This window comes from Agelaius phoeniceus, chromosome 4 (genome assembly GCF_051311805.1).
Source record: "Agelaius phoeniceus isolate bAgePho1 chromosome 4, bAgePho1.hap1, whole genome shotgun sequence".
In the NCBI taxonomy this organism is placed as follows: domain Eukaryota; kingdom Metazoa; phylum Chordata; class Aves; order Passeriformes; family Icteridae; genus Agelaius; species Agelaius phoeniceus.
Genome location: NC_135268.1, coordinates 72,776,429 through 72,804,384, shown reverse-complemented (window position 1 = coordinate 72,804,384; position 27,956 = coordinate 72,776,429). Strand labels below are relative to the sequence as shown.

The following is a 27,956-nucleotide window of genomic DNA, read 5'->3' as shown; positions in this document are numbered from 1 at the left end:
CCCAATTTTTCCCGATTTTCCCCTGATTTTTTCCCGATTTTTTCCTGATTTTCCCCGATTTTTTTCCGATTTTTTTCCAATTTTTCCCAATTTCCCCCGATTTTTTCCCGATTTTTTCCTGATTTTCCCCGATTTTTCCCCAATTTTTCCCGATTTTCCCCTGATTTTTTCCCGATTTTTTCCTGATTTTCCCCGATTTTCCCCCAATTTTTCCCGATTTTCCCCTGATTTTTTCCCGATTTTTTCCTGATTTTCCCCAATTTTTCCCAATTTCCCCCGATTTTTTTCTGATTTCCCCCTCGATTTTTCCCTGATATTTTTTTCCTATTTTTTCCTGAATTTTCCCCCGATTTTTTTTCTATTTTTCCCCGATTTTCCCCCGATATTTTTTCCCTATTTTTCCTGATTTTTCCCCGATTTTCCCCGATATTTTCCCTGATCTTTTTTGCCCGATCTTTTTTCCCCGGTTTTTCCTGTTCTTTCTCGATTTTTCCCCAGTTTTTTCCCGATTTTTTTCCGATTTTTTCCCGATTTTTTTTTCCTGATTTTTCCCGATTTTTTTCCCGATTTATGTTTCCCCCGATTTTTTCCCGATTTTTCCCCGATTTTTTTTTTCCTGATTTTTCCCGGGTTTTTTTCCGGTTTTTTTCCTGATTTTTCGCAATTTTTCCCTTTTTTCCCGATTTTTTTCCGATTTTTTCCTGATTTTTTCCCAATTTCCCCCCAATTTTCCCGATATTTTCCCCGATTTGTTCCCAATTTTTTCCCCGATTTTTCCTGATTTTCCCGATTTTCCCCCCCAATTTTTCCCTATTTTTTCCTGATTTTTCCCCGATATTTTTTCCCTATTTTTTCCCGATTTTTCCCCAATTTTTCCCGATTTTTCCCCTATTTTTCCCCAATTTTTCCCCCTCTCGGAGCTCCGTCGGGCGCTAGGACCCACCCGCCGCTGGAGCCTGCGCCCTGCTCGGCTGCACCGCGGCACCGCAGCCCCCGCAGCCTCCCCCCCTCCCTTCCTCCTCCTCCTCCTCCTCCTCCTCCCCCCGTCCTTCCCCGTCCTCCCGGCTCAATCCCGGTGCATTCCCGGTGATTTCCCGCCTGGGATCGACGCTGGCGGCCCGGACAGCAGCGCCGGACACGCCGGGAGCTCAGCGGGACCGCCCCGGCCGCGGGTACGGGCAGGGCCCGGGGGATTTGGGAGCGCGGGGAACGGGAGGGACGGAGGCGCCCGGGGGTGCTCGGAGCAGAAACTGCGGCGTTTGCAGCCCCTCAGAGCCCCTCGGATCCGCTCCGAGCAATTGCGGGATTGCAACTCTGCGGCCTCGCTCTGGAAGGAATTCCTGAGCTCCCGCCGAGGGTGGGGAATGAGGGAATGGAGAGGGGGAATAACCAGGGGAAGGGATTCCAGAATGCATGAACACCAATCCAGCAAACTTCAATCCAGAAAAAACCCCAAACTAATGCATCGAAACCTCATTCATTCACAAAACCCCAAACTAATGCATCGAAACCTCATTCCATCAAAAAACCCATTCATTCAAAAAAACCCAAACTAATCCATCAAAACCTCATTCCTTTAAAAAAACCCATTCCTTCAAAAAACCCCATTCCTTCAAAAAACCCCAAACTAATCCATCAAAACCCCATTGCTTCAAAAAGCCCCATTGCTTCAAAAAACCCCATTGCTTCAAAAAACCCCATTCCATCAAAAAACCCCATTCCTAAAACATACCCCATTCCTTCCAAAAAAACTCCATTCCTTCAAAAAAACCCATTTCTTCAAAAAAACCCATTCCTCCCAAAAACCCAATCCATCAAAAAACCCCATTCCTTTAAAAAACCCCATTGCTTCAAAAAAAACCATTCCTTCAAAACCCCATTCCTTAAAAAAACCTCATTCATTCAAAACCCCATTCCTTCAAAAAAACCAAACTAATCCATCAAAAAAACCCCATTCCTAAAAAACACCCCATTTCTTCCAAAAACCCAATCCATCAAAAAAACCCCAAACTAATCCATCAAAACCTCATTCCATCAAAAAACCCCATTCCTTAAAAAAACCCCATTCTGTCAAAAAACCCCATTCCTTCAAAACCCCACTCCCTCCAGAAAACCCAATCCCTTAAAACCCCATTTCCTCAAAAAAGCCCAAACCAACAAAAACCCATTCCATCAAAAAAACCCTCATTTCATGCAAAAAAACCCATTCTATCAAAACCCCATTTCCTCAAAAACCCCAATCCATCAAAATCCTATTCCTTCCAAAAAGCCCCATTCTATCTAAACCCCATTTTTTCATAAAAACTTCATTCCATCAAAACCCCAATCTCTGCAAAAAAACCCAATCCACCACAAAACCCCAATCCATCAAAAAAACCCAATTCATAAAAACTCCATTCCCTCAAAAAACCCCAATCCATCCAAAAAAACCATAATCCCTCAAAAAACCCCAATGCATCAAAACCTCATTCATAAAACCTCCAATCCCTCCTAAAAACCCCATTCTATCAAAACCCCATTTCCTCCAAAAGAGCCAATTCATCAAAACCCCAATCCCTCAAAAAAACCATAAACCCTCAAAAAAACCCCAATCCATTAAAACCCCATTCCCTCAAAAACCAAAAAAACCCAATCCCTCAAAACCCCATTTCCTCAAAAAAAAACCCAATCTCTCAAAAAAAATCCCAATTCATCAAAATCCCTATCCATCAAAATCCCTATCCCTCAAAAAAACCCCAATCCCTCAAAACCCTATTTCCTCAAAAAACCCCAATCCATCCAAAAAAACCCAATCCTCAAAACCCCAATCTCTGCAAAAACCCCAATCCATCAAAAAAACCCCCAATCTATCAGAACCCCAATCCCTCCTAAAAACCCAATTCATCAAAACCCCATGTCCTCCAAAACAGCCAATTCATCAAAACCCCAATCCATCCAAACCCCAATCCCTCAAAAAAAAACCCCAATTACTCAAAACCCCATTTCCTCAAAAACCCCAATCCATCAAAACCCCAAACCCTCCAAAAAACCCCTTTCTATCAAAAAAACCCCAATCCCTCAAAACCCCATTTCCTCAAAAAAACCCCAAAACAATCCCTCAAAAAAATCCCAATCCATCAAAACCCCAATCCATCCACAAAACCCATAATCCCTCAAAAAAACCCCATTCTATCAAAACCCCAATCCCTCAACAAAACCCCAATCCCTCAAAAAAATCCCAATTAATCAAAATCCCAATTCCTCCAAAAAACCCCAATCCATCAAACCTCAGCATCCAGAGCTCCTTGAAATCCCATAAAATTCCTCATTTCCCCTTTTTAAATCCCCCAAATGATGAAATCTCCAGTTTAACCCCAAAAACATCCGGGAACTCCGGGTTTGGGAATTTGGGAATTCCAGGTGGGAATTTAGGAATTCTGGGAATTCCAGGTGGGAATTTGGGAATTTAGGAATTCTGGGAATTCCAGGTGGGAATTTGGGAATTCTGGTGGGAATTTAGGAATTTTGGGAACTCCTGGTGGGAATTTGGGAATTCCAGGTGGGAACTTGGGAACTCCTGGTGGGAATTTGGGAATTCTGGGAATTCCTGGTGGGAATTTGGGAATTTGAGAATTCCAGGTGGGAATTTGGGAATTCCTGGTGGGAATTTGGGAATTCCAGGTGGGAATTTGGGAATTTGGGAATTCCAGGTGGGAATTTAGGAATTCTGGGGATTCCTGGTGGGAATTTGAGAATTTGCAAATTCCTGGTGGGAATTTGGGAATTCGGGAACTCCTGGAGGGAATTTGGGAATTCCCGGTGGGAATTCAGGAATTTTGGGAATTCCAGGTGGGAATTTGGGAATTCTCGGTGGGAATTCGGGAATTTGGGAATTCTGGGAATTTCCAGTGGGAATTTGGGAATTTTGGGAATTCCCAGTGGGAATTTGGGAATTCTGGGAATTCCTGGTGGGAATTTGGGAATTCCAGGTGGGAATTTGGGAACTCCTGGTGGGAATTTGGGAATTCTGGGAATTCCCGGTGGGAATTTGGGAATTCTGGGATTCCCTGCGCACTCTGGAGTGAGGATCAGCAAAGGCCCTGCCTGCATTCCCTGTATCAATTAACGATTGCTAATTAATTACTGATGGCGGGTTAATGAGGGCAGGCACACAAAGCCCCACCATTTCCGGGGCCAGCAGTGGGAATTTGCCCATGGCCGCCCTTAATGAGCCGGCCCCAATTAGCGCAGCTGTTAATGACCCTCGGCCTGAGGCCTTCCCACCTCACCAACCCCAAACTGAAATCCCGAGGGGGAAACGGCGCCCCCGGCCCATCAGAGACCCCTCCCAGGAGCCTAAACCACCCTAAATGACTCAAAATGGGCCTGAATCCCCTCAAAACAGCCCCAAATCCCCACTAAATACCCAAAATGGCCCTGAATCCCCTCTAAACAGCCCTAAACCACCCTAAATACCCCAAATGGCCCTGAATCCCCTCTAAACAGCCCCAAATCGGCCCTAAATCCCCTCAAAACAGCCCTAAATCGCCCCTAAATGCCCCAAAATGTCCCTAAATCCCCACTCGATGCCCAAAAATGTCCCCAAATCCCCAGTAAACATCCTTAAATAACCCCAAAACATCACTAAATGCCCCCAAATAGCCCTAAATAACCCCAAAACAGCCCTAAATCCCCCCTAAATGCCCCAAAATATCCCTCAATCCCCCCTAAATGCCCCAAAATGTCCCTCAATCCCCCCTAAATGCCCCAAAATGTCCCTCAATCCCCCCTAGATGCCCCAAAATGTCCCTAAATCCCCCCTAAATGTCCCTAAATGTCCCTAAATCCCCACTAAACATCCTTAAATAACCCCAAAACAGACCTAAATAACCCCAAACCAGCCCTTAATGCCCCCAAATACCCCTGCAGACCCCCCAACCCCAAAATGCCCCTAAAAAAACCCTAAATCCCTTTCAAATACCCCTAAATGACTTCAAAAAGCCCTAAATCCTCCCCAAACAGCCCTAAATCCCCCCTAAACAGCCCTAAAACCCCCCAAACACCTCTAAATGCACCTGCAGACCCCTCCACTACCCCAAAATGCCCCTAAAAAAACCCCTAAATCCCTTCCAAATACCCCGAAATGCCTTCAAACACCCCTAAATCCCCTCCAAACATCCATATGGACCTTCCCACAACCCCAAAATGCCCTCAAACACCCCTAAATGCCCCTCAAACATTCCTAAATCGCCACCAAACACCTCTAAATCCCCCTAAATCCCCTCCAGCCTCTCTCAGAACCTCAAAAAGCCCCCAAACACCCCTAAATCCTCCCTAAACATCCCTAAATACTCCTGCAGACCCCCCACAACCCCAAAACGCCCCTAAAAATCCCTAAATGCCCCTGAAGATCCCCCCACAACCCCAAAATGACCCTAAAACCCCTGAATCCCCTCCAAACACCCCTTAAGTCCTCCAAACATCCCGAAAAATCCCTGCAGCCCCCTCCACAACCCCAAAAACCCCGAAATCCCCTTCAAATACCCCTAAATGCCTTCAAACACCCCTAAATCCCCTCAAAGATCCATACAGACCCTCCCAGAACCCCTAAATGCCCTTAAACATCCCTAAATGACTCAACACACCCCTAAATCCTCCCCAAACGCCCCCATAAAGCCCTAAATACCCCCAAACCCCCATAAACTGCTCACAGCCCCTAAATATCCCCCAGATCCACCCCCACACCCCTAAATCCCCCACATCAAGATCCCCAAAAACCCTTTTAGAGCCCCCTAAACCCCAAAACCACCCCGGACCCACTCAAATCTCTCACGCATCACTCAAAAAACCCCTAAAGCTCCTCGAACGCCCCTAAATCCCTCCCACAACCCCCTAAAAACCCCTTTAGCCGCACCCAGACCCTTGAAACCCCCTCAGATCCCCCTCAATCCCCTCACAACGAAACACCCGCAGCCTCCCACCAGCACCGCCGGACCTCCGTGTCTCTCCCCCGCCCCAAATCCACATCTCCCGCCCCAAATCCCCATCCCCGCTCATTCCCGGCACGCTCCGGGAATCCCCGACCCCCTCAGGCCTCCCCCGGTACCTCCGGCCCGGCCGCTCCCGGTACCGTCGACCCCGCCCGGTCTCGAAGCCCCCGCGGGCTGCCCCGTGCCGTGCCTGACGCGTGGGGCCCCCCCGCCATGCCCGTATGGGCGCGCTGGGAGTCAGGCACGGCCTAGGGCAGCCCGCGAGGGCTGTAAGGGCGGAAGGGGCCTCACGCTGTGCGCATGCGCAGTGCGCAAAGTGAAGGCAGCGAAAGTCATGGCGGGGCCAGGCCCGGGGAGGAGGATGAGGAGGAAAAGGAGAAGGAGGAGGAGAAAGCAACGCGACGGGACGGGGTTAATCAGGTCTCGGTAAGTGCTCCCGGGCTGGCCCGGCTCGCCCGCAGTAATGGGGTGGTCGCGGGAGGTGTTGCCATGGGAACGGGGTGTTGATTCTGTGGGGTTTGGCTGGGGTTGGGTCCTGGTCGTGGTTCTGGTTGGGATTTTGGGATTTGGGGAGGGGACCGGGCAGAGGGGACCGCAAAGCGGGGGGGTCTCAAGGTCCCCGAGGATCCCCGAGGACAGGCTCGAGGAAGGGCCGATGGAAGGGGGGAATTTCCTCCCTTGGAATTTCCCTGCTGGACCCGATCCGGTCCCTCCGGGAAGGGTTTGGGCCCATCCCCGGTGTCCCATCCCCATGTCCCATTTCCAATATCCCATTCCCGGTGTCCCATTCCAATGTCACATCCCCGTATCCCATTTCCAATGTCCCATCCCATATCCCATCCCCCGTGTCCCATCCCCGGTGTCCCATCCCAATGTCTCCTCCTGCTGTCCCATCCCCAGTGTCCCATCCTAATGTCCCCTCTCGGTGCCCCATCCCCGTGTCCCATTCTTAGTGTCCCATCCCCAGTGTCCCAGCCTAATGTCCCCTCTTGGTGCCCCATCCCCGTGTCCCATCCCCAATGTCCTATCCTGGTGTCTCATCCCCAATGTCTCCTCCCAGTGTCCCCTCCCGGTGTCCCATTCCTAGTGTCCCATCCCCAATGTCCCATCCCATGTCCCATTGCTGTCCGTGGGAGTTCCCGTTGGACCCTGCCCTGGTGACAGTGACAGTGGCACACAGCCCTGCCCTGGCGACAGTGACAGTGGCAGTGGCACACGGCCCTGCCCTGGTGACAGTGACAGTGGCACACTGCCCTGCCCTGGTTACTCACCGTGCTCCCCCGTCCCAGAGCTCTCTCAGTTCCCTCTGCTGTTCCTCAGCTGCTTCCTGGAGGGATTTTCCCAGTTCCCGGGGGTCTCCTCCTGTCCCAGAGGGTCCTTTTCCCATACCTGAGGTTCTTTCCCCATTTCCCAGGTTTTTTCCCCATTTCCTGGGGCTTTTCCCTACATCCCAGGGTTCTTTCCCCATTTCCCAGTGTATTGTCTCATTTCCCGGGGTTTTTCCCATTTCCAGGTTTTTTCCCCATTTCCCAGGGTCTTTTCCCCATTTCCCGTTGGTTTTTTTTCCCCATTTCCTGTTTGTTTTTTTTCCCCTGTCCCAGGGATGTCCTGGTGGCACGGTGCCCACAGTGACTGTCCCTGTCCCCATGCAGGGATGCCCCAGGGGCGGGCAGTGCCCACGATGGCTGTCCCTGACTGTCCCCGTGCAGGGATACCTTGGCAGCAGGCAGTGCCTGTGCCGGCTGTCCCTGACTGTCCCTGTCCCATTGATATCGTGGTGGCACAGTGGCTGTCCCTGACTGTCCCTATCCCTGTCCCAGAGATGCCCCAGGGGCGGGCAGTGCCCATGGTGGCTGTCCCTGACTGTCCCTGTCCCCATGCAGGGATTCCCCAGCAGCGGGCAGTGCCTGTGCTGGCTGTCCCTGTCCCAGGGATGTCCTGGTGGCACAGTGGCTGTCCCTGACTGTCCCTGTGCCCATGCAGGGATGCCCCAGCCCCAGGCCATGCCCATGGTGACTGTCCCTGACTGTCCCTGTCCCTGTGCCCATGCAGGGATGCCCAGCACTGGGCCGTGCCCATGGTGACTGTCCCTGACTGTCCCTGTCCCTGTGCCCATGCAGGGATGCCCCAGTGCCACGCCGTGCCCATGGTGACTGTCCCTGTCCCTGTGCCCATGCAGGGATGCCCCAGAGGTGGGCAGTGCCCACAGTGGCTGTCCCTGACTGTCCCTGTGCCCATGCAGGGATGCCCCAGCGCCGGGCTGTGCCCACGCTGACCTCGCTGTGCCTGCAGAGCCTGGCCCAGCACATGCAGAGCCTCTGGGCCAAGGACTACAGTGACAATTACCTGGACGAGTACGAGTTCCGCTTCCTCGTGGGGCCCTTCAACGACCTGGGTGAGCTCTGGGGGTGCCCCGGGCCACTGGGACCCCCGGGGGGGTGGCAGGGGGTGTCCCCAGGCCTCGCTGACCCCGCTGTCCCCCCCAGCCTGCGGGCTGGTGCAGGAGCTGCTGCGGCTGCTGGGGACGAGCCGGCGGCTGTCGCGGGCAGCGCTGCACCTGCTGCTGCTGCCACACCTGCGCCAGCTCAGCCTGAGAGCCTGCCCTGCCCTGGCCAACAACGCCCTGGGGCACCTCATCGTGCTGCGCTGCCAGGTGGGCACGGGGCAGGGGCTGCGAGAGGGGCACGGCTGCTGTGGGTTAGGGGATGGGGCTGGGAGCGATGTCTGTGGGGTTGGGACAGCGAGGCTGGGTGTGAGGCTGAGAGTGGGACAGGGGTGCCCATTCTTTGTGGGGCTGGGGGTGCCCGCTTTTCATAGTGCAGGGGGGATGGAGCTTGGGGTGGGTGCTCGCCATCCATGGGGCAGGGGGTGACAACACTCTGGGAGTGCTGTGGTGTGTGGGGCAGGGGGAGTTAGGTTGGGTGTGACCCCCTCTAGGGGATGGGAGAGTGGGACAGGGGTGCTCATCCTCTGTGGGCCTGGGGGTGCCCATTTTCCATAGGGTAAGAAGGATAGAGCTTGGGATGGGTGCTCAGCATCCATGGGGCAGGGGGTGACAGCACTCTGGGGGATCAGGGCTGTGGGGTAGGGGCAGTTAGGTTGGGTGTGACCACCCTCTAAGGGGATAGGAGAGTGCGCCTGGGGGTGCCCACCTTCCATGGGGTAAGGGGGATAGAATTTGGGATGGGTGCTCACCATCCATGGGGCAGGGGCTGACAACACTCTGGGAGTGCCGGGTGTGTGGGGCAGGGGGAGTTAGGTTGGGTGTGACACCCTCTAGGGGATGGGAGAGTGGGACAGGGGTGCCCATCCTTTGTGGGGCTGGGGGTGCCCACCTTCCATGGGGTTAGGGGGGGATAGAGCTTGGGGTGCTCAGCATCCACGGGGCTGGGGGTGCCATCATCCATGGGCCGAGGGGTTGGCACAGGGGGAGCAGACAGAGCCTGCCCACCCTCTCTGAGTCTTGCAGGGGGTGAGAGTGGCATCAGTGCGCCCCTGCCCGCCCCCCTGAGGCTGTCCCCGTGTGGCTGCAGGGTCTGAGCGTGCTGGAGCTGGGCGGCTGCGGGCGGCTCTCGCCGTCCGTGCTGGTGGACCTGGCCGAGGGGCTGCCCCGCCTGAGCCGCCTGGGGCTGGCCCACACCCAGGCCAACCTCCAGGTGCTGTCGGCCGTGGGCTCCTGCTGCCGCCACCTGCGGGAGCTCGATGTCACCGGCTGCAGGAAGGTGACACCGCGCGCCCTGCGCCACCTGGCCTACGACCCTGCCGAGCGGAGCCCGGGCTGTCCCGTGCTCCGGGTGCTGCTGGCCCGCGACCTGGAGCACGCCGGGGACGGGGACGCGGTGGCTGCCGTGGCCTTCGTGCTGCTGGCCCTGCCGTGCCTGGAGGTGCTGGCACACGGTGCCCTGCCGGATGCCCTGCGGTTGCTGCACTCAGGGGAGCTGGGTGGCACCCAGGACTCCGAGGGATTCCCCTCGCTGGAGGAGCTGGCCCGGGGCCGGGAGGCTGCAAAGGAGGGAGCCCCGCTCACGCTGCCCCTGCGGCAGCTGGAGGAGGTGGAGGAGGACGCCCTGAGCACCGTCCACGCCGTGTGTCCCCAGGCCCAGGAGGTCAGCGTGTGGCTTGGGGACAGTCCTGGCTCCTCAGGGCTCCGGGAGCTGCCGGGCTGGCGTCGCCTGTCCCGAGTGACGCTGGGCTGCTCCGGGCGGCACGGCCGGGCGCTGGCAGAGCTGCTGCCGCTGGCACAGGGCCTGGGCACCCGCCTGCGTGCCCTGACCCTGCACGGCTTCACCTGCCGGGACCCTCTCTCACTGCCCACCCTCCTCGCCAGCTGCCCCGGCCTGCAGAGCTTCAGCGCCGAGCTGGAAGTGCCACCGGACCCCCACGCCCACCAGGAGCCCCCCGAGGAGGAGCCCCCCGGCCCGGCACCACGCTGGGCCACCGACCTGCTGCCCCGGGGGCTGCCCCAGCTCCAGAGCTTCTCGCTGAGCCTGGCCGGGCCCGTTCCAGCCGCACACGGGCCGGTGCTGAGCTCCACGCTGGCCTCGGTGCTGTGCGGGGCCCCGCGGCTGCAGACCCTGCGCCTGCTGGCGCTGCCCTTCCCGCTGGACTCGGTGCTGGAGCCGGCGCTGCCGGGGCTGCGGGAGCTGCGGGAGCTGTCGCTGGCCGGGAGCCGCGTGTCCCCCAGCGCCGTGTGGCAGCTGCTGGGCTCCGAGGGGCCCCTGCGGCGCCTGGAGCTGTCCCGCTGCCCCGACATCCACCGGCGCGACTACGACAGCTTCCTGCAGGAGGTGAGGAAGCAGCGCCTGGAGCTGGACATCACCTGGGAGTAGCGCCGGGGTTTTTAATAAAAGCGTCACAGTCACTGGCCGGTGCCGTGTTGTCCCCTCGGCAGCAGCCAGTGGAGTGGGGTGACATCAATGGGGTGACATCCTGGTGGCTCAGCCCTGCTCCGAGAGCCCCGTCAGCCGCTCCGATGCCTCCCAGAGCTTCCGTGCCAGCGCGGGGTCGCGGGCGGCCGCCGAGGGCAGCGCCAGCCGGCAGCTGCTGTCGAAATATTTCCCGGTGATGCCCTCGGCCTCCTCCGAGATGGCGCAGAAGATGGTGCTGGCAGCGCCCTGCTCGGCTGACTGTGGGGAAATGGGGGTGAGGAGAGCTCTGGCACCCCCCTCCCACCCTGCTGCCCCCAGGCTGGGCAGGACCCGACCCCGCTCACCTTCATCAAGGGGCGGAGGAGGACGAAGAGCGCCCGCACGGGCCAGCTGAAGTGGCGCATGATGCTGGTGCTCACCACGCCCGGGCTCAGCGCGTTGGCCGTCACCCCTGCCAGGCCGCACCGTCAGCAGGGTGGGCACCCAGGGACCCCAAATCCCTCAGGGAGCAGCAGGAGCAGCCTCCAGCCTGACCACAGCTGGGGCTCTGCCACCCTTGGGGGGTCCCAGCGAGTCTCTCAGACCCCCCAGCTCTGCCAGCAGCCCCTGAGATCTGGCACAGGGAGTTGGCACAGGGGATGTCCCCAGGGTGCCGCGGCCCAGCACCCACCTGTGCCCTGCAGGCGCCGTGCCAGCTCGGCAGTGAAGAGCACGTTCATCAGCTTGGTGCTGTTGTAGGCAGCGTCGTGCCCGCCCGGGCGCCGCTGCCCCGTCAGGTACCCGCCATCAGCCGTGCCCACGCTGTGCCGGAACGACGACACGTTCACCACCCGGGCGGGCACCGAGGCCTTCAGCAGCTCTGTGCCAAGCAGGGCGTTGGTGTTGCAGTGCCATGCCATGGTTTGCCTCAGAAACCCCGGGTTCCTCCCTGATAATTCCCTGCCAGCTGTGTCAGTCTCCTCTCCTTCCCCCTCCCAGCACTGTCTGTCAGTCAGTCCTGGCATTCCAGAAGGGCATCGAGTAATTGGGCAGATTCAAAAGATGCCCTCCACGTCCTGGGGGACATTGGGCCATCCAGGTGTCCTTTGTCCCTTGAGACCTCCTTCTTGGTGGCTCCTACCCTTTCCCTGCTCCCCTTCTTCGGGTAAAAGAGCAACCACACGGTCAGGGAGCTCTGTTGGAGGAGTTGCTGGACTCAGAGGCCTGTGGGCCACAATAAAGCTCTGGATCCAAACCCTCCATCAGAACCGACTCCTTTCCTTCACTACCACCTTAAAGCTTCCCCACCAGAGGTAAACCTGAGGACCACCAGAGCTCCTGCGTGCCTGGACTTGCCTCCAAGCACCCACTGCAACATCCAGCCAGCCAAAAAGTGTCCCTGGGGTGAAACACCACACATCCAGCCAGCCAAAAAGTGTCTCTGGGGTGAAACACCACACATCCAGCCAGCCAAAAAGTGTCCCTGGGGCGAAACACCACACATCCAGCCAGCCAAAAAGTGTCCCTGGGGTGAAACACCACACATCCAGCCAGCCAAAAAGTGTCTCTGGGGTGAAACACCACAGTGCTGCCATTTGGTTCATGCCAGACCATCCAAGGCACATCCCGTTTGCTATATTAGTAATTATACCAATAATTACCAATTATTCATTGGTAATTATACCAGTATAGGTGGTGAGCGAGGAGGAGTCCCCAGAGCCCCCCTGACTCCCCCAGCCCCTGCACTCACCCAGGAGGAGGTTGGTGAGCAGGAATGGGCCCAGGTAGTTGGTGGTGAAGGTTTGCTCCAGGCCTTCCGACGTGATGGCAAAGGGCAGCCCTGAAAGGAGGGTGGCTGTGGAAACCCAGGGCACACAGGGAATGTTTCTCTGTCTGCTCTGGGGTGCCCTGACCCCCAGGGCAGCACTGACTCTGACCCTCACTCATGGAGAAAGTTTCCCAGGCTTCAAGATAGACTGGAATCCACAAAAGTGTGAAATTGATTGTAGAGAGTAGTGCAGGTGTGTCACTTGGTGAGAAATTGAGGTTTTGGGATTTTTAGTATGTAGTGGATGGAAGCAAGATGGAGGGCACAGGGTGTCATCCTGGGTTTCTTCTTCATGCTGCTTCTTCCTTCTTCTCCATGGGTTTGGGTGGCATTTTGTAATTGGGCAGAAAAGTCCACATTGGGATCAGTTATTGGGTTAAAAGGGAAAATAATCCAGGTGTCAGCTCTTAATTGGATGGTTTAGTCTTAAAAGACCTTATAACAAGAGATTGTTGGCCATTTTGTGCCTTCTAATGAAAAGCTGCTGAACTCACAGTAGTGAGAGTTTTACTGATTAGAAATAATAAACACTTGAGTCCAAACACAGACTCACAGAATCACAGAACGATGAGGTTGGAAGAGACCTCTAAGATCATCGAGTCCAGCCTGTGCCCTCACACCTCAACCAGACTCCAGCCCCAAGTGCCATGGCCAGGCTTTTTTAAACACATCCAGAAATGGTGATTCTACCCCCTCCCTGGGAAGAGCATTCCAGTACTTTATTATTCTTTTGGTGAAAAATTTATTCCTAAAATCCAACCTACACCTTCCCTGACATAGCTTGGGACTGTGTGCTCTGGTTCTGTCAGAGACCGACCCCACCTGTCTGCAACCTCCCTCCAGGAAGGTGTAGAGAGCAATAAGGGCACCCCTGAGCCTCCTCTTCTCCAGGCTAAACAGCCCCAGCTCCTTCAAACGTTCCTCACAGAGTTTGTGTTCCCCTCACCAGCCTTGTGTTTGAGCATCTCAACGTCCTTCCCAAAGTGAGGGGCCAGAACTGGACACAGCACTCGAGGCGTGCCCTCATCAGCACCAAGTACAGGGGCAGAATGACCTCCCTGGGCACACCATTCTACAGGGGCAGAATGACCTCCCTGCTCCTGCTGGGCACACGCCATTCCTCAGGCACAGAATGACCTCCCTGCTCCTGCTGGTCCCACAATTCCTCAGGGCAGAATGACCTCCCTGCTCCTGCTGGGCACATGCCATTCCTCAGGGGCAGAATGACCTCCCTGCTCCTGCTGGGGACACACAATTCTACAGGGACAGAATGACCTCCCTGCTCCTGCTGGGGACACCATTCCTCAGGCACAGAATGACCTCCCTGCTCCTGCTGGGGACACAATTCCTCAGGGCAGAATGACCTCCCTGCTCCTGCTGGGGACACCATTCCTCAGGGACAGAATGACCTCCCTGCTCCTGCTGGTCTCACCATTCTACAGGGGCAGAATGACCTCCCTGCTCCTGCTGGTCCCACACCATTCCTCAGGCACAGAATGACCTCCCTGCTCCTGCTGGGGACACAATTCCTCAGGGCAGAATGACCTCCCTGCTCCTGCTGAGGACACCATTCCTGATCCAGGCCAGGAGCCATTGGCCCTCTTGGCCACCAGGGCACTCTTCTGGCTCAAATTCCACCTGCTGTCGAGCAGCACCCCCAGGTCCCTTTCTGCCTGAACACTGGCCCCAGTTTGTAACATTGTAGGGGATTTTTGTGGCCAGAATGCAGAACTCTCACTTAGACTGATTGAACTCCACGCTGTTGCACTTTGCTCATCCATCCAACCCATCTGAGTCTCTCTGCAGAGCCCTCCTTCCTTCCAATAGATCAACACCAGCTTAGAATCACCGTCTCCAATGCCTTCAATCCAGACGGACAAACCGACAGCTGGTACCCCCACAGCGGGGCAGTGCCGCGGGCATCGGGACAGGCTCTGGACCCCTCTTGTGGCCGGAGGGTTTTGCCCGGCACCTACCGGTGACTCCGGCGTTGTTGACCAGCACGTCCAGGCGCGGCTCCTCCCGCAGCACGGCGGCGGCGAAGGCTCGCACCGAGGCCAGCGAGCCGGTGTCCAGCAGCCTCAGCAGCACCGCCGGGTTCCCGGTGGCCGCCCGGATCTCCCGCACGGCCGCCTGGCCCCGCTCCCGGCTCCGGCACGCCAGGATGGTGCGGGCATTGCGGCGAGCCAGCTCCATGGCCACGCACTTGCCGATGCCTGCGGGACACGGAGGGGATGTGGGCTGGTCCCAGACAGGTCCCGCTGCTCCTTTGGGGCCCGTGCCCCCGCGTTTGGGCTGCCCCTGCCATGGCCAAAACCACCCAGCGGGAAATGGAGGGCGCTGGGGTGGGGATGGAGCACGGCACGCGTGGGGTCACTCTGTCCCTGGGTGCGTGTGGACATGCCAGTCCCAGTCTGGGGGTCCCAGCATCTCCAGCAGTGGCAGGGGAACACAGCTGGGAGCGGTGACCCCATCCCTGGTGTGACATGGTGGCCGTGGTGGCCTTGTCCGTCAGTCATTAACAGTCCCGAGTTAAGGAAGGTGAGCAGAGGGCACCGGGAGCACACTGTGGGTGCCCAGGGATGGCCACCAGCTTCTTCCGCAGCCAAAGCAGGGACTGGGGTCCCGGGCTGGCCAAGGGACACCCATGTCCCCTGCAGGCCACCCCGCAGCCATCGCGCCACCTCCCCCAGACGTGTCCCCGCCCTCCCTGCTCACCGCTGTTGGCTCCGGTGACAATCACTGTCTTGCCCGTCAGGTCAGTGGGACACTTGCGGGGGTCCCAGGGGCTCCTGCGGGTGGCCCGGAGCAGCAGGGCCAGCAGCAGGAGCAGGAGGAGCCACCACGGGGGGCTCAGAGCCCCCAGCAGCTCCATGGCCGGGCACGGGGTGGCGCTGGGGACAGAGGTCACAGCGGGACCTTTGCCCGGCCGGTGGCACGGCACGGCACGGCACGGCACGAGTCCCTCTGCTCTGAGCCGCTGGGAGCCGAGGGGGGACAGCAGAGTGGCTGGAGCAGGCAGGAAGGTGAGGCACGTGTCCCCTGTGCCACTCCGTTGTCCCCAGTGCCACCCTATCGGGAAATTACACCTCTTTTATTGCTCTTAATACCCTGTGGTGCTGTAAAAACACCTGGGCTTTTTTTTTCTCCACCAATAGTTTATGCCAGGCTGGACCCGACACGTTCCTACGGTGTTGAGTAACGCGGGAGGAATGTTCCTCTGTACTGTTGAGTAACGCGGGAGGAATTGTACCAGCGCAAAAAAACGGGGTCACAAATAGGATGGGGGATCCTGTTTTGTAGGGTCGCCAGGTTGGACCCTCGATGAGCGCTGAATTAAGTGGCGAAAGCACTCTGACGCTAATTAGGAACTGAAGGCCACGCCCACTCTATCATCTTCTAATGAGGAACCAAAATCCACGCCTGAGGCCTCACCTGGTGCCGAAAAGGAACAGAAAACCACGCCTGGTATCGCACCTCATGCTAATGAGATGAAACCACGCCCACGAATATGCTAATGAGGGTCTCCATGAATGCCACTCGGGGGACATGTAAAGCTCCCTGTGTCACACCGCTGTCCTCGGTGCCACCTCAGTGTCCCCGGTGCCACCCCGGGGCTGCTCGCCCGCGCCACTTCGGACTCTCTGCAACCCCGGGGCGGCTGCGAGGAGGGGCGATGTCCCCCGAAGTCCCCTTCGGGCAGTGCGGGGACAGTCCAGGGCTGGTCCCTGTGGGATGGCCCAGCGGGCGGGGACAGTCCCAGCGAGGGACCCCGAGCTGCGCCCGGAGCTCCCGGGAAGGCGGAGGAGGCTCCGGGCGGCCTCTGCCTGTCCCGTCCCGTCCCCGTTCCCCAGGACGGGATCTCCGGGGGCGAAGCCACGCGTGTCACCCTGTCGCATCGCCCTTATCTCTCATTTGGGGACAAAGAGGCTGCGGGGACCAGCCACGTGCGGGTGCGGGCACTGATGGCACCGTGGGCTCCGCAAAACTCATTTTAGTAGTTTTTTTATTTTACTATTTTATATTATTAAAAGATCCCCGATCTCCAGGAGGGTCTCCCGAGGCCACGGCCGGTTCCAGCCACTGCACCGGCGACACTCGGGGTGACAGGGATCCCCCCAGAGCGGGGCCGGGCGCCGGGAGGGGCAGCTCCGGGAGCCGCTCCGTTTCCAGCGGGCTGTCCTGCCACTCCTCCGCCTCTCCGTACTCCGAGAGCCGGCACTCCGGGTAGGGCAGGATGGGTTTCAGGTCCTTCTCCGCCCTCCTCAGCGCCTCGTCCCCCTGCTCGTCCCCGCCGTGCCCCGCCAGGGCGGGCCCGCGCCGCTCGCAGCGTCCCCAGCGCACGGTGACACCGGGAGCCAGGCGCACCGAGGCCAGCCAGGGGTCGCAGAGCTGCGGCTCGGCCCTGGCGGCCCTGGCGGTCGCCGGGATCACCTGCACGAGGGATCCCGGCAGGGGTAACCGGGTCCGCGATGCTCCCAAGCGCGGCCGCTCGGCCTCGGTGCTCACGTCCAGCACCTTCACCTCGGGCAGCACCCAGCGGGCGGCACCGCGCCGGGCACCGAGCCGGGGCACGCCGGGGCTGTGGGAGAGTCTGCGCGGATGGACGGACCCCGCGCTGGAGCGGGAGGATGATGATGGCGGCGGTGCCTCTTGCTCGCGGGGCTCCGGTGCTGCCGGCGCTGCGGGCTCCGGGGGCGCGACCGGTGGCGGAACCGGGGGCGCGACCGGCGGCGGAACCGGGGGCGGCGGCGCCTCCGGCGGGGCCGCCCGGGGCTGCGGGGGCCGCGAGGGTTGGCGGTGCCTCCCGGGGGCTCGGGAGGGTGGGCGCCTCCTCTCGGGGGACCGGGAGAGGCGGCGGCCCCGCTCGCGGGGCTGGGCAGCGCTGGGCGGCTTCGGGCGGGGCGGCGGCCGCGGCACGGGAGGCTGAACGGGAGGAGCGGCGGCGGCGGCTGCGGACCGGGACTGGCACGGCGGGCAAAGGGACCCGGTGTGGGTGAGGGGGTCGGGTCCCCACCCCGTGGGTGACAGCACGGAGCCGCTGGGACTCAGCCCGAGGGGTCTCGGGGAGGGGGGCTCGGGGCACGTCTCACCTGGCCCGGGGACAGAGGGACACCCCCGGCGGGAGCAGCGGCGGTGTCGCGGCCGAGGGGACCTTTGGCTGTCACCGGGCGAGCCCCGGACGGGAACGGACCGCGGGGCCGAGGGAAACCCACAGCGGGAGCAGCGGCGGGAACCTCACCGGGACCCACGGGCGGACTTTGAGCCTCTTCTGCCTCGGAGAGCTCCTCGGACGAGAGCTGGACAGAGGGGACCCGGTGCGGTGACACCGCCATCCCACGGCCTGGGCGGGCTCCGGGGCCCGGGGTACCTCTCACCTCTTCCGAGGGCGGAGAGGCGACGGCGACAACGCCCGGTGTCCACGAGTCCCAGATGCCGGCCGGGGGCTCCTCGTCCTCCTTCCAGACCCCGTCCCGCTCGGGCTCCGAGTCCCCCTCGGGCTCCGGGACTTTTTCATCCCGCACCAGGAAGCGCCACTCGGCGACAAACAGGATGGCATCCCGCGCCCGCGCCACCGCGAACGGCACCCGCTGGGGACACAGCGCTGAGACCCCGCCCGCACCTCCCAGCCCCCCCAAAACCTCCCCAAATTAGGGGAGGGGGGGGTCTCTCACCTGCCGAGCCACGGCTGCCAGCGCGACCTCGGTCAGGACCCGCTCCAGGAGCTCGTCCAGGATGGGCTCCACATCCAGCGGCTCCAGGGGCTCCGGGGACGGGCTGGGCTGGATCGAGGTGCGCCCGGAGCTCCTGGGGGAGCCCCTCTTGGACTGCCGGGGCTGCGCTCGGGGCTTGTCCTGCTTCGATCTGGTGCCGGCCCCGCGGGATTTCCCCTTCTGCACCGGACAGAGACACGCACAGCTCCCGCTGCCCCCGCGGGAACGGCCCAGTGCGTCCCAGTATGGACCAGTGCACCGCCATGCAGCCCAGCGTGTCCCAGTATGGACCAGTACACCGCCACACAGCCCAGTGCGCCCCAGTATGGACCAGTACACAGCCATGCAGCCCAGTGCACCCCAGTATGGACCAGTACCAGTACACCGCCATGCAGCCCAGCATGTCCCAGTATGGACCAGTACACAGCCATGCAGCCCAGCGTGTCCCAGTATGGACCAGTACACCGCCACGCAGCCCAGTGCACCCCAGTATGGACCAGTACACCGCCACACAGCCCAGTGCGTCCCAGTATGGACCAGTACACCGCCACACAGACCAGCGCGGCCCCTCAGCTCATCCCAGTACATCGCAGCTCATCCCAGTATGGTCCAGTACCTCCCAGCCCACCTCAGCATGGCCCTCCAGTTCATCCCAGTACAGCCCAGTACATCCCAGTATAGACCAGTACCACCCAGCCCACCCCAGCATGGCCCCCCAGCTCATCCCAGTACACCCCAGTTTAGCCCAGTGCATCCCAGTTCATCTCAGTACGCTCCAGTATAGCCCAGTACCTCTCAGCCCACCTCAGCATGGCTCCCCAGTATAGTCCAGTACATCCCAGTATAGCTCAGTAAATCCCAGTATAGCCCAGTATAGCCCAGTACCTCCAAGCCCACCCCAGCATGGACCCCCAGCTCATCCCAGTACAGCTCAGTACCTCCCAGTCCACCTCAGCATGGCTTCCCAGTACATCCTGGCTCATCCCAGTATAGCCCAGTACATCCCAGTGCATCCCAGGGCATCCCAGTACATCCCAGTACAGCTCAGTACATTCCAGTGCATCCCAGTTTAGCCCAGTACCTCCCAGCCCACCACAGCACGGCTCCCCAGCTCATCCCAGTACACCCCAGTACACCCCAGTATACCCCAGTATATCCCAGTACACCCCAACTCCCCACATCCCCCATCCCCTCCCAGCCATCCCCCGCCCCATCTGCCCCGCTCCGCCGCCTCCCAGTCCCTCCCAGTTCTCCCAGTCTCTCCCAGTCCCTCCCAGCTCTCCCAGTCCCTCCCAGTTCTCCCAGTCCCTCCCAGTCCCTCCCAGCTCTCCCAGTCCCTCCCAGTCCCTCCCAGTTCTCCCAGTCCCTCCCAGTCCCTCCCAGTTCTCCCAGTCCCTCCCAGTCCCTCCCAGTCTCTCCCAGTCTCTCCCAGTCCCTCCCAGTCCCTCCCAGTCCCTCCCAGTTCTCCCAGTCCCTCCCAGTCCCACCTCGGCCATCTCCGCCCCTTTGGCGTCCCGGGCTCCACGGCAACGTGACGTAATCACCGTGCGCCGCCCGCCCTTGCGTCATCACGCCGCGACGCGTCTCCATGGCGGCGGCAAGCGCCGTGTGAGCGGGGAGGGGGGGGGGGAAACCGGAGGGAACCCGGGGGGAACCCGGGGGCGCTGAGGGGAAACTGAGGGGAACCGGGGGCACTGAGGGGAACCGGGGGGCACTGAGGGGAACCGAGGGGGGCTGAAGGGGAACCGGGGGTACCAGGGGGCGCTGAGGGGAAACTGAGGGGAACCGGGGGCACTGAGGGGAACCGGGGGGCACTGAGGGGAACCAGGGGGGCACTGAGGGGAACCGGGGGGAGCTGAAGGGAACCGCGGGGGAACGGGCCTCGGGGAGGGCGGGACGGGCTGGGCGGGGGGCTCGGGAAGGGCTCGGGAAGGGCGGGGGGTCCGTGAGGTGGGGCTGGGCTGGGGTCCCTGGCACAGGAGATTAGGCCGGGGGTTGTGGGGGGCGCTGGGAGGGGAGAGGGGTGGATCTGTCCCCAGACCCCCGGGATCTGCCCCCAGACCCCCTGGATCTGCCCCTTGCTCCTCTGGATCTGCCCCTCCCTCCCCTGGACCTACCCCCAGCCCCCTGGATCTTCCCCTCTCTCCCGTTGATCTGCCCCAGCCCCACTTGGATTTGCCCCCAGCCCCCTGGATCTGCCCCTCCCCATCTGAACCCATCACCAGCCCCACACCAGCCCCATCCCTGCCCCTCTTGAATCCTCCCCCATTCCCTTTCTATTCCCTCCCCACCCCTCAGATCCACTCCAGCTCCCCCAGAATCTGCCCCAAACCCCTCTGGCTGTGCCCCCCGGTCCTGGCACCCCCCCGGCTGTGCCCCCCGGTCCTGGCAGCCCCGGTTTGCCCGCAGGCCGTACCGGCGGGAGCGGAGCCTGGCTCTGCGGAGCAGCAGCTCTGCTCTGTACAACAACCTGGCCGTGCTGTGCCCGCCCAGCCGCGCCCCCGCCTTCGGGGCCGTGCACGGCTCCAGCCTCAGCCTGCTGGCCAGCGAGGGGCCCCCGCGGCAGCTGCAGGCCAGGGGAGGGGGCTCTGCCCTCAGCACCCCCCTGCTGACCCAGGTGAGGGACGGGGACAGCCCGGGCCGGGTCCTGCTGGCAGCGGGCAGGGGGTGGCACCCGGCCCTGGCACCTCCCTGGCCCTGGGGGGCGGTCCTGTCACAGCCCTGGCGCCTCCCTGGCACTGTGGGGGGGGTTGTGTCACAGCCCTGGCGCTGAAATGGGGCAGGGGGTTCAGGATTCTGTGGGGTCCAGAGTGTGGGGAGGGGAAAGGAGCCCCCTGAGGGGTCTGGGGGAATTTGGGGGGAACTGCAGCCTGGGAAAGGGGCTGGGGGTCTCCAGGAGGAGATTTGGGGGCTCCAGGAGAAAATCTGGGGGCTCTTGTTCCTGGACGAACGCTTTGGGGGGCTCCAGGAGGGGTTTGGGGGCTCCAGGAGGAGATTTGGGGGTTCCTGATCCAGGGGTGGGAGTTTGGGGTTCTCCTGGCAGAGGATTTGAGAGGTTTCCCCAGGAGGGGATTTTGGGGGTTCTCCAGGGGAAGACCCCCAAGAGGTGGGGTTGGAGGGATGTTTTGGGGGTGCTGGCCCAGGAGGGGACAGGGGGGTCCCTCAGTGTCCCCAAGAGGGACAGGGGGGTCCCTCAGTGTCCCCAGGAGGGACAGGGGGGTCCCTCAGTGTCCCTGGAGGGGACAGGGGGGTCCCTCAGTGTCTCCAGAGGGGACAGGGGGGTCCCTCAGTGTCCCTAGAGGGGACAGGGGGGTCCCTCAGTGTTCCCAGAGGGGACAGCAGGGTCCCTCAGTGTCCCCAGGAGGGACAGGGGGGTCCCTCAGTGTCCCCTCCGTGTCCCCACAGGCCACGTGGTGCGAGCTCCCATCGCGGGTGCTGCTGGTGCTCACGTCCCAGCGCGGGGTGCAGGTGAGGCCTGGGGGGTCCTGGGGGGGTCCTGGGTGGCACTGGGGGTCCCCCTGTCCCCTCAGAGTGTCCCAGCTGTCCCTCCATGGCAGATGTACGATGCTGATGGCTCCACCATGGTGTTCTGGCACGCCCTGGATGTCCCGGAGCTCCCGGCAGGTGAATCCCCCCCAAGCCCCCCAGCCCTGCCCAGGCCACCTCTGACCCTGTCCCCAAGTGCCACCTGCACAGGGCTGGGGGATCCATCCCCCCAGGGAAGGGCACTCCACCCCTGCCAGGGTGGGAATTCCAGCCCTTTCCAGGAAGGAATTTTGCCAATATCCAACCTAAACCTCCCCTGGCACAGCTTGGGGCTGTTCCCTCTCATCTGTCCCTGTTCCCTGGTTGTCCCCTCCTCTTGAGTTGTGCAGAGCCACAAGGTCCCCATTTATCCAACCCTTCTGTCAAACCTTAAAACTTTGCTACAAATCCATTTCCCATGGCCCCTGATCCCCCTTTTCTCCATGCTGAGCCCCTTCCCCACCTCCTGCACACCAACACCTCAAGATCTTCTTGTGACAGGCCCAAACCTGTGCCAGGACTGGGGTGTGACCCCCAATTCCTGTCCCAGGGTGACACAAACCTGTTCCCTTCCCCAATTCCTGTCCCAGGGTGACACAAACCTGTTCCCTTCCCCAATTCCTGTCCCAGGGTGACACAAACCTGTTCCCTTCCCCAATTCCTGTCCCAGGGTGACACAAACCTGTTCCCTTCCCCAATTCCTGTCCCAGACCTGTTCCCTTCCCCAGTTCCTGTCCCAGGGTGACACAAACCTGTTCCCTTCCCCAATTCCTGTCCCACAGTGACACAAACCTGTTCCCTTCCCCAGTTCCTGTCCCAGGGTGACACAAACCTGTTCCCTTCCCCAGTTCCTGTCCCAGGGTGACACAAACCTGTTCCCTTCCCCAGTTCCTGTCCCAGGGTGACACAAACCTGTTCCCTTCCCTTCCAGCACATTCCGTGTTTGCCCGAGGCATCGCCGCTGCCGGCGGCCGCTTCATCTGCGTGGGTGAGCCCAGGGCGTGGGCAGGGTGGTGGCCCTGGGCTGGCCCAGCCCCTGCTGACCCCCCTGACCCACAGGGACATCCTTTGGGGCCGTGCTGGTGTTTGACATCCCCCCAAAAGGGACCAACGTGACGCTGAGCGAGGTCCTGGAGCAGCACCGGGATCCCATCACCGACATCGCAGCCGAGCAGGGCCAGGCCCCGGTATGGGGGGAGAGGGGGACCCTAAATCTCATCAGGGACATCTTCCACTGCCCCAGGTGGCTCCAGCCTGGCCTTGGACACTTCCAGGGATCCAGGGGCAGCCACACCCTCACAGGGAAGGATTTCTTCCCAAAATCCCACCCAAATCTCCCCTTCTCCAGCGAGAAGCCATTCCCTGTGTCCTGTCACGCCATCCTTTGTCCCAAATCCCTCCCATCTCTCCTGCAACCTCCTGGAAGCTCCCAGGGCAGGTCCCTGCAGACTCACCAGCCAGTTTCCTCCCACTCAGCACTTTCCCTGATGAGTCACTGAACTTTCCTTGCTCTGGGATCCCCAAGGAATTCATCCCCCAGATGCCATTCCCGAGCTGCCGTGTCACCGTGGGGACACGGAGCTCTTGTGTCACCTCCCACTGCCACCCCGGGCTCTGCTCCCAGGGTTCCCAGGGCTGCACTGGGGCATTCCCAGGGCCGGGAGGAGCCGGGAATCCTCACGGAGGGAGGGAGGGAGGGAGGGGTGCCCTGATCCTTCCTCGAAATCCACCCTGGTGTGGCCGCGTGGGCAGGGCCGGACGAGTTCCAACGGAGCCGCCCCCGGGCGCTGCCGGCCCCGCTCCCGGCCGGGACCTGTCAGCGCTTGAGGAGCTGTCCCAGCTTGTCCCGGTGCCCGTGGGACAGTGCCACCCCAGAGCTGGGGACACTGCCCGGTGTCCCTGAGCCACCTCTCCCCACAGGACGGGGCTGGGGACCTGGTGACAGCCGATGACTCCGGGACGCTGTGCCTGTGGAGCAGCGGGGAGGAGTTCACGCTGCTCGGGAAGATCCCGGGATCTGGGTGAGCGCCGGGGATGCCACGGGGTGCTGGACACGAGGAGGGGACACCCCTGCGGTGGTGACACGTGGCCCTGTGTCCAGCTGCACGTGCTCCTCGGTGGCGCTGTGGAACGGGATCGTGGCCGCGGGCTACGGGAACGGGCAGATCCGGCTCTGGGAGGCGGCCTCGGGGCGGATCCGCGCCCAGGTCAGCGCCCACGCCCGCTGGATCTACGCGCTCGACCTGGCGCCGCTCACCGGCAAGGTACGGGGGCACAGCTGGGGGCACAGCTGGGGCACACTCAGCATCCCAGGCTGGCATCCTGCCCAGTATCCCAGCCTGCATCCCACACTGACATCCTACCTGGCATTCCAACCTGAAATCCCAGCCTGGCATCCCATTTTGAATTCCAGTCTGAAATCCTAACCTGGCATTCCAACCTGAAATCCCACCCCACATTCCACCTGCCATTCCAACCTGAAATCCCAACCTGACATCCCACCCCGCATTCCACCTGGCATTCCAACCTGAAATCCCAACCTGGAATTCCAACGTGAAATCCCAATCTGGCATTCCAGCCTGAAATCCCACCCTGGCATTCCAACCTGGCATTCCAGTCTGAAATCCCAACCTGGCATCCCACCTGGCATTCCAACCTGAAATTCCAACCTCAAATCCCAGCCTGGCATCCCACTTTGAATTCCAACCTGAAATCCCAACCTGATATTCCAACCTGGTGTTCCAACCTGAAATCCCAACCTGGCATCCCACCTTTAATTCCAGTCTGAAATCCCAACCTGGCATTCCAACCTGAAATCCCAGCCTGACATCCCACCCTGGCATTCCAGCCTGAAATCTCAACCTGACATCCCACCTTGAATTCCAACCTGAAATCCCAACCTGGCATTCCAACGTGGTGTTCCAACCTGACAACCCACTTTGAATTCCAGCCTGAAATCCCAACCTTCACCCCATCCACCCCACATCCCACCTGGCATTCCGCCCTGAACTCCCACCCTGATATCCCGCCCCAGTGTCCCACCCTGCCAGTGGCAGTGCCACCTCCGTGGTGTCCCCACTGTCCCCTGCTCCCCTGGCAGCTGCTGTCGGGTGCAGAGGATTCCTTTGTCCACGTCTGGAAGCTCAGCAGGAACCCGGACACCGATGACATCGAGGTCAGTCCGGGCTTGGGACAGGGACACGGGGCTGCTCCACGGGGACAGGGACGTGGCCCTTGGAGCTGTGGGAATCCTGGAATTCGGGTTGGAGTTGGCTCTGCCGCCCCGCAGGTGCAGCACTGCCACGCCGAGTGTGTGACAGACACTCAGGTGTGCGGCGCCCGCTTCTGCGACCCCGCCGGGGACACCTTCGCTGTCACCGGCTACGACCTGAGCGAGATCCTCTGCTACGGCCCCGCCTGAGCCGGGGCTGCTGCCGGGATAACGGCAACGCCGGGAACGCCGGGAAGGCCGGGACACTCCCCCTGGGTGAGGGCTGAGCACAGATCCCCCCCCTCCCTGCAGCTCCGGCTGGGATCCTCCCCTGCCCCAAGCCCTCCCGAGGGCTGGGAGCGGCTCCAGCAGCCCCGAGGGGATCCTCCCATGGCTCCCACCGGCTCCGGGATCCTCCCGTGGCCTCCCGCCCTTCCCGGAGGGTGGCGTGGCTGGGAACGGAGCCGGCTCAGACGGGAGGATCCCGGGAAACCTGTGCTACCTGCTGCTCCGGCCCGAGAGCCCGGCCCAGCGTCCCAGCGTGCAGCATCTGCCGGGCACAGCTCCTGGGGAGGGGAAAAAATGGGGGAGGGAGGCCAGGAGGAGGACATGGGGGACCTGGGGCATCCTGCATCCCAACCCCCCGGGATCCCAAATCCCCATGGGATGCTGCAGTCCCATGGCCACGGGCCAGATGTTTGAGGCCCCAGCTGTGCTGCGGGGCTGGAAACGGCAGCAGCAGCTGCAGCGGGACCCCAGGGACATCCCTGGGTCCCCTCCAGCCTTGACCGTCCTTGACCCCCCCCACGGGAGCTGAGGTGACCCCAAGCTCTGCTCCCAGGGAGGGGGGAATGGGGGGCCCAGCCCTGGAGCTGGGGGGGCTCAGCCTGGGACAGGCCCTGAGGTGGGGGAACCCCCCAAGCCCACCCCACCCCCCCTGCCGTGCCTCCCCCCACCCATAAATGACCCCCCCACCCTGAAGGTCCCACTCGTGTCCCCCCATTTCTGTTCCCCTCCCCCCAGTAAATACACCCCAGTGAAGCCCCCCCCGTGTCACTCCTTCCTGGGGGGAGGGCTCGTGTATTGGGGGGCCCAGCAGGGTTTGGGGGGCCCTGCAGGGTTTGGGGAGGCCCAGCAGGGTTTGGGAGGCCCTGCAGGGATTGGAGAGGCCCAGCAGGGTCTGGGGGGGCCCTGCAGGGTTTAGGGAGCCTAGCAGGGTTTGGGGGGGCCCAGCAGGGTTTGGGGGGGCCCTGCAGGGTTGGCAGGGCCCAGCAGGGTTTGGGGGGGCCCTGCAGGGTTGGCAGGGCCCAGCAGGGTTTGGGGGGCCCTGCAGGGATTGGAGAGGCCCAGCAGGGTCTGGGGGGGCCCTGCAGGGTTTAGGGAGCCCAGCAGGGTTTGGGGGGGCCCAGCAGGGTTTGGGGGGGCCCAGCAGGGTTTGGGAGGCCCAGCAGGGATTGGGGGAGCCCTGCAGGGTTTGGGAGGCCCAGCAGGGTTTGGGGGGGCCCTGCAGGGTTTAGGGGGCCCAGCAGGGATTGGGGGGGCCCAGAAGGGTTTGGGGAGGCCCAGCAGGGTCTGGGGGGGCCCAGCAGGGTTTGGGGGGCCCGGCATGGTTTGGGGGGGCCCTGCAGGGTTTGGGGGGGCCCTGCAGGGTTTGGGAGGCCCAGCAGGGTTTGGGAGGCCCAGCAGGGATTGGGGGAGCCCTGCAGGGTTTGGGAGGCCCTGCAGGGTTTGGGGGGGCCCAGCAGGGTTTAGGGGGCCTAGCAGGGTTTAGGGGAGGCCCTGCAGGGTTTAGGGGGGCCCAGCAGGGTTTGGGGGGCCTAGCAGGGTTTGGGGGGGCCAGCAGGGTTTGGGAGGCCCAGCAGGGTTTGGGGGGGCCCAGCAGGGTTTGGGGGAGCCCAGCAGGGTTTGGGGGGCCCGGCAGGGTTTGGGGGGGCCCAGCAGGGTTTGGGAGGCCTAGCAGGGTTTGGGGGGGCCCAGCAGGGTCTGGGGGCGCCCTGCAGGGTTTGGGGGGCCCAGCAGAGTCCAGCTCCGTTACAAAAAGCTTTATTAAAGGTTAAAACAGCCGCTGCTGAGGTGGGGGGCCCCGCTCCGGGCCGGGTAGGGCCCCGAGGCCGGGGTGGGGGCGGCCCCGCTGTGCTCCTGGGGTAAAAAAGTGTAAAAACGGTTGTGCAGTTCAGCCCGGGGGCGGGCACGGTGCTCCCCCCCTCACTCCGGGGTGGGGACACATCCCGGGGACAGCGACAATGCCACCACGCCCTCGGGACAGGGACAATGATCCCCCCGCCCCCCCAGTCCAAGGCACAGAGATGAGCCGGGGGCTCTCGCAGCCACACAAGCACCCAGGGACCCCTCCCCGCACCCACCCACCCACCCAGCCCGCCCTGCTCACAGCTTGGCCCCCCCCGCCCCACGGTGAGGGAGGAGGGGAGAAAATACAGCACCAGAGAGCCCTACGGGGGTGGGGACCCCCCAGAAAAGAAAGGGGGAGCGGCAGAGCCCCCGCTCCCCGCGCACCCCAGCCCCAAATACTGCTCGGTCAGAGGTAGCACCAGCGATGGCCACGGCCCTGCTGGGTGGGGGGGCCCTGCCGGGGGGAGGGGGCTCAGCACGGCCCCCCCCCCCTCACCGGGGAAAGGCACGGTGGGACCGGGGGGCTGCGACCCGGCAGAGCCTGTAAACAGCCGGGGAGGGGGGGTAAACAAGCCCTTGGGGACCCCCACCCCGGCCAAGCCCCCTGGTTCAGGGTGGGGAGGGGTCCCAGGGCTGAGAGCCACAGCCCGGGGCAGGGGGGGTCCTGGGCCAACCCCTCTGTTGAGTGTGGGGTCCCTGGGGCTGAGGGTGGGGGTCCCAAGCCCTCAGCCC

The 27,956-nt window shown here is 61.4% G+C and overlaps 5 protein-coding genes across 12 annotated transcripts in view; 2 read left to right on the top strand and 3 right to left on the bottom strand.

Annotated features, from left to right (window-relative positions):
• The window catches only part of DCTN1 (dynactin subunit 1), a 65,680-nt gene extending 59,451 nt beyond the window's left edge, over positions 1-6,229 (bottom strand). For all 6 annotated transcript variants that reach the window (XM_077177896.1, XM_077177897.1, XM_077177898.1 and 3 more), the window contains exon 1: positions 6,086-6,229. In XM_077177896.1, the coding sequence (XP_077034011.1) occupies positions 6,086-6,184 (99 nt within the window). In that variant the 5' untranslated portion in view covers positions 6,185-6,229. The remainder of the gene's footprint in view (positions 1-6,085) is intronic.
• On the top strand, positions 997-10,830 carry LOC129120363 (uncharacterized). Of its 2 annotated transcripts, XM_077177904.1 has the most exons (5): positions 997-1,172; positions 6,278-6,395; positions 8,212-8,364; positions 8,456-8,622; positions 9,503-10,830. In XM_077177904.1, the coding sequence occupies exons 3-5, from the start codon at positions 8,214-8,216 to the stop codon at positions 10,796-10,798; spliced, it is 1,614 nt and encodes a 537-aa protein (XP_077034019.1). In that variant the 5' UTR covers positions 997-1,172; positions 6,278-6,395; positions 8,212-8,213; the 3' UTR covers positions 10,799-10,830. The 2 variants fall into 2 exon arrangements, with proteins under 2 accessions (XP_077034019.1, XP_054488908.2); XM_054632933.2 differs by lacking the exon at positions 997-1,172 and having other exon boundaries at positions 6,255-6,395.
• Positions 10,831-10,906: 76 nt separating this feature from the next.
• LOC129120364 (retinol dehydrogenase 13-like) lies at positions 10,907-15,534 on the bottom strand. The gene is made up of 6 exons (XM_054632934.2): positions 15,363-15,534; positions 14,621-14,860; positions 12,567-12,656; positions 11,508-11,696; positions 11,182-11,288; positions 10,907-11,095 (listed from the first exon to the last, which is right to left on the bottom strand). Exons 1-6 carry the CDS (start codon positions 15,517-15,519, stop codon positions 10,907-10,909), a joined length of 972 nt encoding a protein of 323 aa, XP_054488909.2. The 5' UTR covers positions 15,520-15,534.
• A 1,105-nt stretch (positions 15,535-16,639) lies between these two features.
• C4H2orf81 (chromosome 4 C2orf81 homolog) lies at positions 16,640-20,142 on the bottom strand. 2 transcript variants are annotated; one of them, XM_054633861.2, is made up of 5 exons: positions 19,846-20,142; positions 18,320-18,538; positions 18,023-18,235; positions 17,738-17,944; positions 16,640-17,609 (listed from the first exon to the last, which is right to left on the bottom strand). In XM_054633861.2, the coding sequence occupies exons 1-5, from the start codon at positions 19,852-19,854 to the stop codon at positions 16,659-16,661; spliced, it is 1,599 nt and encodes a 532-aa protein (XP_054489836.2). In that variant the 5' UTR covers positions 19,855-20,142; the 3' UTR covers positions 16,640-16,658. The 2 variants fall into 2 exon arrangements, with proteins under 2 accessions (XP_054489836.2, XP_077034018.1); XM_077177903.1 differs by lacking the exon at positions 19,846-20,142 and adding an exon at positions 19,297-19,513.
• Positions 19,883-26,147, top strand: WDR54 (WD repeat domain 54). The gene is made up of 10 exons (XM_054633860.2): positions 19,883-19,966; positions 20,768-20,975; positions 21,764-21,826; positions 21,916-21,982; positions 22,815-22,871; positions 22,943-23,070; positions 23,804-23,904; positions 23,985-24,147; positions 24,984-25,058; positions 25,173-26,147. The coding sequence occupies exons 1-10, from the start codon at positions 19,947-19,949 to the stop codon at positions 25,302-25,304; spliced, it is 1,014 nt and encodes a 337-aa protein (XP_054489835.2). The 5' UTR covers positions 19,883-19,946; the 3' UTR covers positions 25,305-26,147.
• The last annotated feature ends 1,809 nt before the right edge of the window (positions 26,148-27,956 follow it).

Excerpts from the sequence above, each read along its gene's own strand:
- LOC129120363 (XM_077177904.1), top strand. The coding sequence starts at position 8,214 with ATGCCCCAGCGCCGGGCTGTGCCCACGCTGACCTCGCTGTGCCTGCAG. Across the intron at positions 8,365-8,455 it reads GGGGCCCTTCAACGACCTGG|CCTGCGGGCTGGTGCAGGAG; the intron begins GTGAGCTCTGGG and ends TGTCCCCCCCAG. Across the intron at positions 8,623-9,502 it reads TCATCGTGCTGCGCTGCCAG|GGTCTGAGCGTGCTGGAGCT; the intron begins GTGGGCACGGGG and ends GTGTGGCTGCAG.
- LOC129120364 (XM_054632934.2), bottom strand. The coding sequence starts at position 15,519 with ATGGAGCTGCTGGGGGCTCTGAGCCCCCCGTGGTGGCTCCTCCTGCTC. Across the intron at positions 12,657-14,620 it reads CAACAACGCCGGAGTCACCG|GGCTGCCCTTTGCCATCACG; the intron begins GTAGGTGCCGGG and ends CCCTCCTTTCAG. Across the intron at positions 11,289-11,507 it reads ACGGCGCCTGCAGGGCACAG|GGGTGACGGCCAACGCGCTG; the intron begins GTGGGTGCTGGG and ends GCGGCCTGGCAG.
- C4H2orf81 (XM_077177903.1), bottom strand. The coding sequence starts at position 19,371 with ATGCACTGGGATGTACTGGGCTATACTGGGATGAGCCAGGATGTACTG. Across the intron at positions 18,236-18,319 it reads TGGCAGCCGTGGCTCGGCAG|CGGGTGCCGTTCGCGGTGGC; the intron begins GTGAGAGACCCC and ends CTGTGTCCCCAG. Across the intron at positions 17,945-18,022 it reads CCTCTCCGCCCTCGGAAGAG|CTCTCGTCCGAGGAGCTCTC; the intron begins GTGAGAGGTACC and ends CCCTCTGTCCAG.
- WDR54 (XM_054633860.2), top strand. The coding sequence starts at position 19,947 with ATGGCGGCGGCAAGCGCCGT. Across the intron at positions 21,827-21,915 it reads CGTCCCAGCGCGGGGTGCAG|ATGTACGATGCTGATGGCTC; the intron begins GTGAGGCCTGGG and ends CCTCCATGGCAG. Across the intron at positions 23,905-23,984 it reads GGGAAGATCCCGGGATCTGG|CTGCACGTGCTCCTCGGTGG; the intron begins GTGAGCGCCGGG and ends CCCTGTGTCCAG.